General features: G+C 41.6%; 1 protein-coding gene across 1 annotated transcript in view; it reads left to right on the top strand.

Moving 5' to 3' along the window:
* The first annotated feature begins 938 nt into the window (after positions 1–938).
* Positions 939–13,848, top strand: part of LOC102217541 (prospero homeobox protein 1-like) — a 32,215-nt gene continuing 19,305 nt past the window's right edge. Inside the window, exons 1-5 of the mRNA XM_023329596.1 lie at positions 939–1,323; positions 3,839–4,256; positions 4,346–4,936; positions 5,070–6,293; positions 11,015–11,122. Coding sequence (XP_023185364.1) covers positions 3,906–4,256; positions 4,346–4,936; positions 5,070–6,293; positions 11,015–11,122 — 2,274 coding nt within the window. The 5' untranslated portion in view covers positions 939–1,323; positions 3,839–3,905. The remainder of the gene's footprint in view (positions 1,324–3,838; positions 4,257–4,345; positions 4,937–5,069; positions 6,294–11,014; positions 11,123–13,848) is intronic.

Raw genomic sequence — 13,848 nt, 5'->3', positions numbered from 1 at the left:
AATTAATACTTTAAAAACTTTATAGAAATTCTTTAGTTTTGTTCCATTTTTGAATGAAGTCGGTTGAGAGTAAAAAAAAAAAAAAAAAAAAGAAAGAAAGAAAGAAAAGAAGTGACATGAAACCACAGAGATGGGCTCGCGCTGTCTTTCTAAGCTCTTGATGTTTACGTTTTTTTGCTGGAACGTCGCGCGCCTTTTCACGTTCAAAACCGTCCCCGACGGATCCGCGAGCTCCGACAGTGATGGCACGCGGAGGACCGAACGCGCTTTATTCCGGAGGGTTTATTTTTATTAAAGTAAAAATAAAAATAGTTGATTTTTTTGTTTGTTTGTTTGTTTGTTAGTAAAAAATTCAGGAAATTCCTGGCGATGATTTAAAAAAAAAAAAAAAAAAATCTTATTCATAAATTGACTTTTGTATTTTTTTTCCCCCCCAAAGTTGTTCCCTTTTGAAAAGAAAAAAAAAAAGAGAGAAGCTTTTTCTCATTTATCTTCGTTCATTTGAACTCCCAGAGTTCGTAAAATAAAATATCAAAATAAGAAAACAATAAATAGTTCAGTAAATTGAAACAAATGTAGAAAGTGCGAGTTGATATTTTAAAAATGGAGAATGGGGGGAAAAAAAAGCTGAAAAGAGCAGATTTATTCTTATTACTGTTATTATTTCTGGTGTTATAAAATAGCTTTTCATTAAAGCTGATTTATCTCTATAATTCACCATCAGTTTAAATAGCTAATAAGTGAATGAAACGAGAACGTCCCAGTTTACCCCTCATCCTCTCTCCACTCTGACTGCGCGCCTTCTTATAAATAAAATCCAGCGTCTCCCCCCCGCCGGTTCCTCGTCCTTATTGGTCAGACGGAGCCGTTACCTCACTCCGGGGCCGGTGACGCAGCGTCTTCGCGTATCCTTCTCTTTTTTTTTTCCACCCCCCTTCCTCCCCTTCCTTCTTGTTCCTTTGCGCGGAGAGTCTTCCAGTCCGCTCAGATAAAGAGACGCGGAGCCGGCGCAGGGGTGCGCTCGATAACTAAACACTTCCCATCCCGGGAGGAGAGCGGCGCGCAGGAACACACGCTCTCTCCATCTCCGAGCGTCTCCTTTACTCTCTCTCTTTTTATCTCTCTCTCTCTCTCTCTCTTCCCTTCTACCCCCCACCCCTCTGCGTCTCGCGCGTTCACACGCGCACTCCGCGCGCACACGCGTACGTCTCCACTTGGCCGAAGTAAATTACGGCATTGATCTGAAGGGCGAGTGTGGATCTGTCTCTTCTGTTCGCTCCTTTTGCTCGACGGAGGGATTCGGGGAGGCGCAGAGGAGAAGAAGTAAGTAGAAAAAGCTTTCGACCGGTCTGCTTCATCCACCGCAGCTCAACTTTACGCCTCAGATGTTTTAGTTTGCTCCGTTTTCAAACGTGAGCACAAAAAAAAACAACAAAAAAAACAGATCAAAGTTCACAGGCTGGCTCTGATCCGCTGTTTTCTCATATACACATTTTACCTTTTCCGTCTGTTTAGTCTTTTAGTTTGGATCACCAACAGAGCGGAGAGTTTCCCTCTCAGCTGGCTTCTAGATGAAGACAAAATGCAAAGAAATGTGTTTCTAGATGGAAATGTGCGTAGTGTGTCATTATGGTGAACTAATTGTTGTTTGGACCACGAGAAACGTTCCCCGGGTCTCCCGGTCTGCCGTGCGTAAAACTCCGGGTTCGGAGCGCGCATGGACCTGTACTTTAGATTTCAGGCTCTCATTCCATTTTAGGTAAAAATAAAAAAAATGTGTGGAGTTATAAAAAGTAAAGTTGCGGATTTCATTTTATTCTATTGTCAGATTTAAGTGTTGATAAAACCTTCAGATGCAGCTTCATTCTGCTCCTGCTCCTTACATGTCAAAATAGTCATTTCTTGCGTTCTTCCAGTTTCACTTCTCATTGTGTTTTTTTTTTCCTGCTCTTTACAATCAGAGTAAAACTCAAGTTTTGGTTTTGACACCAAAACCTCACTTGCGCTCCCCTCTCACATCTCCTTTTCAGTCAGTCTCACCTTTAAAGCTTCAAACTTGCATCTGTGTGGAGGAGAAAATGTGTCCAATGTTTCAAGTTTGAAGGAGATGCCTGCTGTTTTTTTTTTTTTTTTGTTTTGTTTTTTTTTTGTGTGTGTGATCTGCACTTTCCAATCAAGTGCAAAATGTCACTTTTAGATGAATCTCGGTTCAAATAATGCGATATGCGTTCGAATGCATTCGTTTTGTTCAAAAATAACACTTTATAGAAAATCTTTGAAGCATCCCAGTCCTGCAGAAGTGCATGCTTTGTTTTGTGAGTCATTTTCCTACAATGACTGACCGTGAAATCCTTTGCAAAACAGATGCAAACTGTGACAACGCTGCTTGTGTGCGTGTGTGTGTGTGTGTGTGTGTGTGTGTGTGTGTGTGTGTGTGTGTGTGTGTGTGGGTGTGTGAGATGGTAATAACCTGCTTCCACAACAGCTTCAAACTTTTCTCCCTGTTTTGAGAAAAAGGGGGAAAGAAACACTTTGTCATTTGATGAAGCTGAATATTGACAGATGAAACAGTGAGGGTTTCAAATGTAGATAAAAAGATGACTGCGGCTTATAAATGCTGCAATTGGAGAACTGAATCAGTTAAAAATGTATTACTTAGGCTTTAAGAAGTGGTGGAAGTTTCTGCCATGTCAGAGTCGAACAACATACGGTAGCCCTAACTGCCCAAAAAGGCAATAAAAAAATAAATAGCATGACTCAAGTTATCCAAATAGTTCCAGTCTTTTATCCCTCCTCTTGCACTTTTACTTCACATCTCAACACGAAATTTCAGTCTCAAATCGGTTAAATATATATGGAATAATATTTGGTATTTAATTTAATATCTCGGCTCATTTACAAGAAAGCTGATTGTCGTAAATGTTACTTTTTGCCTTGTTGTTTGGATCGTCTTCTTTTTCCTTTCTCTCCTCCCTCTTCATGTTGTCGCTTGCAGAAATTCAAAGTCAAATTCACCGTCAGCTAATCATTTTTTTCTAATTTCATAGTGGAAAAGGATTAACGGGCTGCGTTGTGAAATTCTGCTGGCTCACGTCACTTTGACCTTTCTCCTTTACTTTAAAAAAAGGTCCAACGTCCATCTATTGGGAGACAAACAGAAAGCTGGATTCACCTCTTTACCTCCAGAGTAAATTCTATCATAATAAAAGTTTTACTTAACTGATAAAGATGGACCTGTTGGACCTGATATAATGTGATTCTTTCACTTGCATTTGGAAATGAGTTACTTTGCAGAGGAGCAGTAAGAAAAAGCGTCTGTTTTTATTTTCGTGACTGGAGCAAAGCCTTAAAGCCTTATGTGTATAGAGCCAAGCTGATCAATATTTGGACATGTTCTCCTGTGGGACAAAAAACCTGGCCCCAATCCTGACTCCTCTTTAACAAACAGAATACAAAACCAGTGAGTCTCAAAGAAAGGAATCTTCAAGTAAATCAGAACACAATTGGGATGAAAACATTTCATTTCGTCTTCAGAGTGGGGAGAAATGGAACCTGTCGACTCCTCCCAGCTTCTTCCAAAATGCAGAAATCAAGGTTACCCCTTTACAGGAGGCAGCAGGAATGGGAAATTGTTTTTGTTTCTCCAAACAGGAGTTTGAGATATTTTAAAGAGTTTCTATCGGTGGTTCTGTTGGGTTATTTTCAATAAGAGCAACAAGTTCTTTCTTCACTGATAAAAGTGACTCACTTTTGTTCTTGTGAGTTTTTTCTGCTCTTTTATCTCTTTGATGCTAACTACAAATTCCAATTTGTCTTGATTCTGTTTCTTAATGACCAGGCCAACCCTCTCACTGTCCGTTCGACTGTGAGGCCCCGTGGACATGCCTGTTTAGCTGCCCTGCGTGATGCCTGATCATGACAGCACCACCCTCTTAACCAGACAAACCAAACGCAGACGTGTCGACATCGGGGTGAAAAGGACTGTGAGTAGCGCGATATTTCCCCGTGCCCGGGAGACCCTGCTCGAAGCCATGAACCAGTCGCACGGCCCTGATCAGGACGGAGATCTCTCCCTGGTGAGACACGGCCACGGGGCCGCCAACGGTGACGGAGAGAAGACGAACGTCCTCAGAAAGCTGCTGAAAAGGGCCAACTCTTATGAAGACGTCATGATGCCTTTTCCTGGGGCTACAATCATCTCCCACTTATTGAAGAACAACCTGGGGAAGAATGGAGGGAGTGACTCAGGCTTTCAGGTACGAGTTGATCTGCAGATCCTAGTGAGATAAAAAAAAAAAAGTCCTTAACTATGAAGTCTGAATTAAGCTGCTGTTCTTTATTGCAGGGTAGTGGAGCTCTGTCCAGTGGAGGTTCAGAGATTCAGGCCGAAGACGCCTGTAGTAACTCTTCGCGGGACAGTCCATCCGACTGTCTTTCCCCCGGTCCTCCTCTACCTCCTCCATCGTCCTCTAACTTTGGACGACCGTTGCCGCCCTCAAATCACATTTCTCACACCTCTTCTCAACCTTTATCCTCCTTTGACTTGGAACGACTGTCGGACGAGCATCTCCGTGCCAAGAGAGCCCGCGTGGAAAACATCATCCGCGGAATGAGTCACTCCCCATCGGTCCGTCCCAATGGCAGTGACCACAACCAGGAGGGCAATCGTGAGAATGAAAACGGCAGCAGCAACAGCAACGACCACAGAGGAGAGGACTGCAGTCATAACAGCAGCCGCCGCGGCGATTGTCCTTCCCTCCTCAGCTCTCCTGGTTCGCGAGGCGGTGTGGTTGGCATGGGCGAGGTTTACAGAGAGAATAAGAGGAAACAGCGTCTCCCACAGCAGCAACACAGTTTCACCCAGCTAGTTTGTTCCAGACAGGAGCAAAGACAGGAAGAGAGAAGGCAGCTCAAACTACAACTTGAAGACATGCAGGTAGCTATATCTTTTAGTATAGATCTCCACAATTGTCTACCAAATTGTTCTCTAGTAGAATTGTTATTCTTATAGCAGAATTTGAGGTAATAGACAGATCAGCCTATGTGTTCTTTGTTTTTTCTTTGTTCAGAAACAATTGCGCCAACTTCAAGAGAAGTTCTACCAAATCTATGACTCTGAGACAGAGGAAGAGGAAGAAAACATAGTGAATGGAGAGGTCAACCGAGCAGGGGACAGAGAGGAGGATGGCAACCTTTCAGAGGACAGTATCCGCTCTGACGGCCTGGAGGAGAGGCACAGAGACACAGGGCGGCATAACCATGATGATCTTTCTGAGTTGGACCCGGGACTTTTCCTGGACAGAGCCCGAGCCCTCCTCCGAGAGCAAGCCTTGATAGACGGAGAAATGGAGGAAGATGCTGACAGCCGAGAAGAGGAGGAAAGAAATGGTGAAAGGTTGATGAAGAGGAGAGTGGTAGCAGGAGGCGGCGGAGGAGGTGGCCGGCAGCTGGCCGAGACTCTAAAGCAGGAGCTGAACTGTGCCGTGTCACAGGTGGTTGACACCGTCGTCAAAGGCTTCTCTTCACCCAAACAGAACGCCGGTCACCATCATGGCTGCCACAGCAGTACGCCAGCTGCACCTTCTTCTTCCTCCAACTCATCCTCATCCTGTCCACCTCCTTTCGGGCCACTGCCCCCTCTTACCCCAGAGTCTCGCTTTGGGGTTGGTAATTTGGCACTCAGCTTGAATGGTGAAGGCAGTCCAACCCCTAACTATCATTCCTCCAACCAGAGGCTGCATTGCTTTGGGGATGTAATTGTCCCTAGCCCTCTAGATTCGTTTGGTGGTCTGAGTAGCAGGCTTAGTGGTGTGCCAACACCCAACGATCAAACAGAGGCTCTGCCGCTGGTAGTGCGCAAGAGTGGGAGTGCAGTAGAGACCCCCAATCCTTCTCTTCCTCCTCCTCCACCTCCTCATCATCCTTCCCTCCACCCATCTCCACTCACAGCTTCCCTCGGCTTTAGCCCTCCATCATTTCGCCACCCCTTTCCTCTCCCCCTCATGGGTTACCCTTTTGGGAATCCCCTAGGGTCACATGGGGCTGGAGGTGGCTACCCCTCAGGACCAAAAGACCACAGTCGGGTATCCCCCGACTCTATGGACATAACCCGGGAAACGGTCAGCCTCAGAACCAAAATGGCATCTCTCAGCGGGGCCCACCTGGGGCACCATCACCACAGGCAGAGCTCTCCAAGCCACCATGGACCAGAGGGCCTGTCACTGTCCCTCATCAAGTCAGAGTGTGGAGATCTGCAGGACATGGCTGACATATCTCCCTACTCAGGCAGCACTGTATCCTTACCACGTGTTACCTGAATATTGAAGGTAATGTCTAAAAACTGATATTTTAATCGAGGAATTTGGTTTGGATTAATCTAGAAATATTGTAACAATCTTTGAAACTAAATACTGGGAAGATTGGTCCAACTTCTCTTAGGTATGCTAAAACTAAGAGTTTCCCGGTAAATCACAATTGGGAGAAAATTTTAAACTAAATTTCGGCGAATAAAACATTTCATTTGAGCTTTTGAAACATGACATAAAAGACACGGCCAATACTAATTTGGAAGATAATCCACAAAATTGCTGCTATAATCCTAGATATTATTATTTTAGCTCTCTTGTCCACAAGAGTCACATTTTTTCATAATAGAGCGGCAGCAGGAGGCAAAGTGACAAAAAGTCTTTAATATCAATTAACCTGCATTAATTGATTCCTGCTCTGAGCCTCTTGTTTCCTCAGTGAGTGGGGAAGATGAAAAGGGCGCACCGGGTCTTGCAAGAAGGGGAAGATTAAACAGGTCGCACGCTGCTCTCTCAAGCCCTTTTAAGTCTGTGCAGCAGGTTGTGTTGCTTAAAGGTGGACGGAGAGGCTAGTTAGCTCCCTCTTGAACACCCCGACACACACACACACACACACACACTGTTTGCACTGTCTGAGACACTTGGGTGCTGTTAGGTTCTCTTTCATCACAAAGACTTTGTACATAAACGCTCAAAGCAAATCATATTTCACTTTGTCTGAGTGCATGTGTGTGAGGTAAGACTTTGTTCACAGGCGCTCAAAGCTAATCATATTTCAAAGAGCATGTCAGAGGAGCAGGCAAACATTTGGCTTCATTGACGGCGGCTTTCTAAATTTGTTGCATATCAGTGTTGTGGGCAACAATAAGGAGAAGTGTAATATCTAAAAGCTGCACAGTTTCCTCTTTATCGCTTTTAGCTCCCATCTCCTCCCTGCTACCGTTTTTGGAACCCAACCCACTCACTTTCATGCGTCGGCCCTTCATTTTTAGTTGCCTGGCAGTTGTGTGTGTTTAGCGCGCACGTAGGAACACACACCTCGCCTTTCATGGCGCGCGCACGTCGACAGGTGTTTGCAGGTAGCTGTTTATCTTTTCGTTCCTAACCTTTCATATGGAGAGGGCTTCTCCCGGCCATCTCACTTTGGCTCACACAGGAGAGCAAACAGGCGCGTGTGCACAGACGCGCACGTTTGAACAACAAAGTAAAGAGAAAAATAAGACTTTGAACTCGGCAAATGGGTACTCCTTGCAGCTGTGATGGGGATTCGATCACAGTGTCGCCTTCAAAGCTAATTTAGATGTTGCTTTCATTGAAAAACAAGAAATATTTGACACGGCTCTTGATCCTCTTGAGCCGTTTCATACCAGAATGCCCCCCTATTCATTGTTAAAGAAAAACAAATCTTTGAAATGGATTATTGCTTCAAAGACACTGACTGGGCTTTAAAACGATTTTCTTTCTGATAAAATTGCTCATCTTATCAAAAAACAAATTTACTTACAACATAAAGAATAGAACAGATTTTAAATAATGTATTTATAATAATTAGGAAAGCTCTGATTTTTAAATTAGCTACATTTGCAAATACTTTATGTTTTGTGCACGTAGCTTCAAGAAGACATAGCTATTAACTAGATATTGAATGTTTTTCCAATTTGAAACAAAGGGAAATCCTGAAATGATTTCATCATTCCTGTATGCCCAACGATACCGTGCTAATAGTGCCGTTTTTTTCCTGCGTTCTTTTTTTAAAACATTTCCTCAAATTCAAGACCACTAAATAAAACCAAGTGCTAAACAACTAGTGGCTGACCGAACATGTCAAATGAAGAGTAAGCTACAACTCTTTTGAATCAACCACTAGCTGGTATGCTAGTCCTAGCTAAAAATTCACTAGCTAGTGTGGAAATTTGAGGACATTTTTCTTTTTGAATCATTAACATGGAACTTATCGCAAACGTTTCGGCACATTGTGAGATTTTCCTGTTCTTGTCTTGTTAGACAAGTTTTTAAAAAGAAAAAAAAAAGAAATGTAAGTAGACAAATTCATACCCACACAATGTGGTGACATCTATCTAGCTATCTAGCTATCTAGCTAGCTAGCTAGCTAGCTAGATAGATAGATAGATAGATAGATAGATAGATAGATAGATAGATAGATAGATAGATAGATAGATAGATAGATAGATAGATTTATTTTGCTATCTATCTATCTAGATAGACATTTGGTGTAGTTTTTGAGATAAATCTTGTTTCCAAAGCGATGGCTATGTATGTGTCCATTAAATTTCCATCCTAGGTGAACACAATAAAAATCATCTCTTTTTGTACCTGAGAAAGTCACACATGAAACATCCAAAACTGCAAAATTTGAAATTGCATAAATTATCAGCCTTATAACTAATTAAGTTAAGTCATTACTGGTCTTTGCGGTTTCTTCGCTGCATTTTGCAGTGATCATCCTTCACCTGAAAGGCTGTCTCTTGCGGTGAACACACTCAGGTCTGTGTATCTTTAATCCTTTGTATTGAGCTGAGCAGATGTCCTCCATTCATTTATGAATTTATCCCTCCACCCTCCCTCTTTGCCTCTCAATCCAGCTCTTCCATTTACACACACAGCCCCTCCACACACACACACACACCTGGTAACAAGGTCAAGTTACCGCTGGTATGGTGAGCTCTGCACAACACGCACAGGCTCTTTGACAGATATGCATTAGGCTAAACACAAACCAATAGGAAGACAAGAGCAAATTGGGAGGAAGAGGAATGGAAGGAAAAAGAACATGTGCGTTGTTTATTCACCAACTCGCTTTAGCTACTATTACACAAAAAAAAAAAAAAAAACAATGCCTCATTTACTCTTTATTCATTACATTATCTCACACTTGTTTACGCCGAGTCTCATTTTGTTTGTTTGTGTCCCAAAAGAAAAAGAACACAGACATCAAAATCCTGGACAAAATGTACCGAATGAGCACATGGTGGCAGGTTGGTATGAATGTTAACAATGAGATTGGTGGGGGGTTTTTTGTCCCGTGCTCCATGCCTGATGAATCCAACGCTAAATGAATGATGGATCACGTTGAGACTCACTTCTGGTTTAACATGGCTGCTGCATCACGGCACTTTCCAGATGTTGCTTATTTATGGTTTGGAACATTGGCTGGGATATTTTTTTCGGGAATGGCAAATCTCTTAAAGATAAAAAGTACCAAATGATTATGTTTTCATATTTTATTCTGTCGTCAGATTTTTCCTTTCCCTGTTTTTTGGGGGTTTTTTCCACTAAATAGTTGATGCCACTCTTTTCCAGCTGTACATGTCCCTTGAGGATTTCTTTGTGTGTGTGTGTGTGTGTGTGTGTGTGTTTCTGTGTGCTAATTGACCTTGCAGGGGGCTCCATTGATTGCCTCATCTTCTCTGATAGATTATAGGCCTTTTAATGTGGTGGGGAAATGGCAGCATGGTGGGGCACAGCTGTTGCCACCACACACGCGCGCACACACACACGCACTAACACTGAACACACAAGCGCTCGCCGCCCCTCAATCCAAGGCCCTCACAATTATTATTTTGGTCGCCGAGTCTGTGGGATTTGATCAGAAGCCAGCAGGTGCTTGTGTTTGCTTTGGGTGTAAACTACTATATTCATCGCCACTTTGTTTATATGTTGCATTTAGCCCTAAGTGGGACCTAAAGTTAAAAAAGTTACATCTCCAGTACGTGGAAGTGTATATATTCTGGCGTCTGCATTCGCAAATTTATTCAAAGATTCAAAAACCTTTGATTCAAGTGTTCTTTTAGGAAACCCACATTCATCCAAAACTGACAAATCTCTTTACTTTGGCTACTTTGGCAATTTGTACCAACCACTCACCACCATGTTTTTATGTCATTCTTGATCATTAAGTAAACACACTGTTTGCTAAAAATGTATTTTCTTGTACATGCCAGACAGATTCTGTAGCAATAACTGCAAATAAAAGTTAGCATTTTTCAAGTGGGATAAAAATGTCACCTGCTAGCCGTAAACTAGCTTGATGTTTCCTGGATGGGGATTGAGGACGTGCATTTTGCATTTTGCAGCCACAGCACTGAGCTGCGTAATTTTTAACGCTGTTTCTTTCTGTCTTTCTTGCTTTGCTTTTGTCTGTCTGTCACCGTCTCGCTCCATCGCCGCTTAAGCTGCTCCATCAGTAACTATGCATTGCATCGAACTTTGATGTAATAATGATAGGCTATTTCCAAAAAGGAACTTTTATTTTCACCTCAATTTACTTCTTGATGGAAGTTGAAATTTGTCATTTTCCCTTTTTGACAGCAGAAGAAACACGCAGTTACTTTTCCTGACATTTTGACTTAAAAAAATGAAAAAGAAAACACAAAACACAAACAGAGTCTGTAAGTGATCAAAATATTTTGTGTATTTATAGCCTGAATTATTAAGTGTGTTCAACAACCATGAAAGAAATGACTTAAACTGAAGACAGGAGCTAATAGTTTGAGTATAGCTGGTTATGTGCTAACTTGTCTAAACTCAGTTTTCCTTGTTGAGGTGAGGAGCAAATTTCTGCTCAACTTCAACAGACATAAATAAATATTATCATTACCAATGCAGGAAATAATGTGCTTTTTTGTTTCTTTTTCCTTAAGATTCTGTAACTTCAGCACATTTTGGCACCTTAACATGTCGTGATTCAGATTCAGGAGGGCTTGTCTCCAAACCATCTGAAGAAAGCCAAGCTGATGTTCTTCTACACTCGCTACCCTTCCTCCAACATGCTCAAAATGTTCTTCTCTGACGTCAAGGTAAGACCCGTTTCTTTATTTTCAATCCTTCTTCCCCTTTGAAAAAGTCACTCTCGTTCTTTGGTGTCATTTTTTTTTTTTTTTTTTTAAATGTCTTGTTTGTCCTTTTATAGTGTCTTCATTTAGAGTCCCATTAAATAACATCTAATTAAAAGCGCTTTGGTAGAAATATTCATACCTTACAGACGTTTCTCATTTTGTCTTTACGACAAAATCACATCTTAATGGCAACTTAGTCTACTTTATAGAGCCTGCTGCATTTCCAGCTGAAAAATGTCATCTCTGTTTGAGATCTTATCTTTCAGATAAGATGGAGAGTGTCTGGAAATGCCTAGCCAAGGCATTCAAAACTATATGTGAATACTAGGGAATAAATAGTTAATTTGTTCAAAATTCTTTACATTTCAATTTAAAATCTTTTCTACATAGATTTTACAAATGTAAATGCAATTAATTGTATCTTTTGTTCCAGGTGGAACCTTTATATTTGCTTATTTCTGGTACAACAGTAAATCTGATGCACCAGCGGCATCCGCTCACAACAAAGCCGCTTCTCTTTGGCCCACTTTGCATCAACAAAGGGTTTTTGAATTGAAAATGTTACAAATAACTAATTACAGATCCTTCAAGAATTTGCTAAAAAAATTAATTGATCTAAAAGATTCTATTAAAGCTGCAGTTGTACTTTTAGGGAAGTGTTGGCTCTGTTTTTAGCTTCATCCAGTTTCGTTTAAACTTTAACGTGGGACGATGATTCTCCTGTAATAAAGCGCATCATTATACTGCCGCCATGTTTCGCCAAAACCTTTCGATTATACAGACACTAAATGAAACAGAAGAAGTTTAGCTCATGAAATCCAAATAAAATACGTTGAAGTTTGTGCTTGTAAAACTGAGAAATGTGCAAAAGTTGTAGTTCAGTTTCCAGGGTACTGTTATGCCGTTATAATTATTTCTAACTTTTTTGGGTAAAGTTCCATCATATGCAGCTGATTATTTCTTCACTCTGTATCTGAGTGTGTGGGGGGGTGTGTGTGCAGGCGTGGGGGTTCCTGTGTGAGTGTGAAAACTTGGAGCCCAGATGGGTGTTCCAATCTGGCATGTTTTTGTCACATAATTAGAGTTTCTGGCCTTAATCGGCCTGGGGTTAGTCAGCAGGGTGGGGGGGGGGATAACGCCCACTTTCCCTCTCACACACTCCCACACATACTGTAGAAAAGCTTCCCCTGACTCACACACACACCGTGACCTGAACCCTTTTGCCATTTTCGCTCAAACAACACGCAGACTACGTCAGCGCGTTTGCTCTCGTCAGCACAATTAAAGGCGAACGTGGAGGAGCTGTGGCCGGGCAGGAAACATGCTCCAGAGATTAGCCTGAGAAAAGGTAAAGGACCCCCAGGAAGTTTGTCACGGGAGGGAAAGAAGAAGAAGAAAGAAAAAAAACGACCAAAGCGTGTGCAAATGATTGCTTGTTTGGAGAAAATGACAGAGGGATTGTGGGGGAGGAGGGATGTGAGGTGTGTGTGGGGGGAATGAAAGGGATGACAACAAGCTATAAAACAAAAGCGCTGATTGTTTGGTGTTTACAGGCTGCTGCGGGTTTTGCAAAGGAGCATACGGCTCCTCGACAGATTCAGGACGCTCTATTCAAATGAGCAACCACTCTCTCTCTCTCTTTCACACACACTCACACACACACACACACACACACCAGCTGCTCTTTGGTGACCACTTCCTCGTGGGAGTGCCACATCCTCATTGGCTGCCATGGGACACCAGGTTGCCAAGCAAACTCAAGGTTGCTAAGCTGACCGACCGCAGGAGAGCGAGAACCTGACTGGTCATCAACCAGGAGTCCATTAAGTGATTAAAAAGCCGCTGAAAGGGGGAAATTAACAAATTGCAACTAAAGTGAAAAACATCAAAAAAAAATCCAGGCAGCATAGCTGGTCTGGTAAGAGTTCAATTAAAACAGTCAAAATTTACACAGTTATAAAATTTGTGAAAATAGGTTTCCTTCACACATGAAATTAAAGCCATGTTTGATGATTAAACTGCCAACAAATAAATGAAAAATGCACTAAAACGCTAAAAAAAAGTCTGTAAAAGTCAAAGACTTTTGCAGAGATATGAATCCATAATTTTAGATATGATTTTCACAAATTCACCTGAATTTTGTCACTGAGACTAACTCGCCTCTTTTTTTTTAGTCCGTTTTAGTTTGTTTTAAAACTCGGGTGCACACTAAATGACAACAAAATGGTTTTGAAATGCAGCAGGCTGAAACATAAATGGGAAATATGATTTTATTTTTAAATAAATCTAATCAGAACATCGAAAACAACTGCACACTCATACCAACACTTATATCATTCTTTAATCAGATTTTTTGATTATATTCTTAAATTTCCAAGTTAAGTTGAGTTTTGTTTTTAGTTCTGCCTTATCAAATGACGTCATTAGAACTATGAAGTTCATGCAGGTTTTGGGTTGTAGATTGTAGATGTTCACACGTCTACAACATTTCTTCATTGGTGTGTAAGGAACAATTTAACGTTTTTTTAAGAACTAAAACCAAAAATACATGCTTAAAAATGTCCCTAAATTTGAAGAAAAGGAAAAAAAATAAAAGTATACACAGCTATTTTTTCTGAATGTACAAAGAAAATACTAAATAAAAATGCAGGTTCTGGACATCTGCTTCTTTTGTGTCACAGTAAAGA

This window comes from Xiphophorus maculatus, chromosome 24 (assembly GCF_002775205.1).
Source record: "Xiphophorus maculatus strain JP 163 A chromosome 24, X_maculatus-5.0-male, whole genome shotgun sequence".
Classification (NCBI taxonomy): domain Eukaryota; kingdom Metazoa; phylum Chordata; class Actinopteri; order Cyprinodontiformes; family Poeciliidae; genus Xiphophorus; species Xiphophorus maculatus.
Note: the sequence above shows the minus strand (reverse complement) of the source record. Positions and strands in the feature narration are given on the sequence as shown.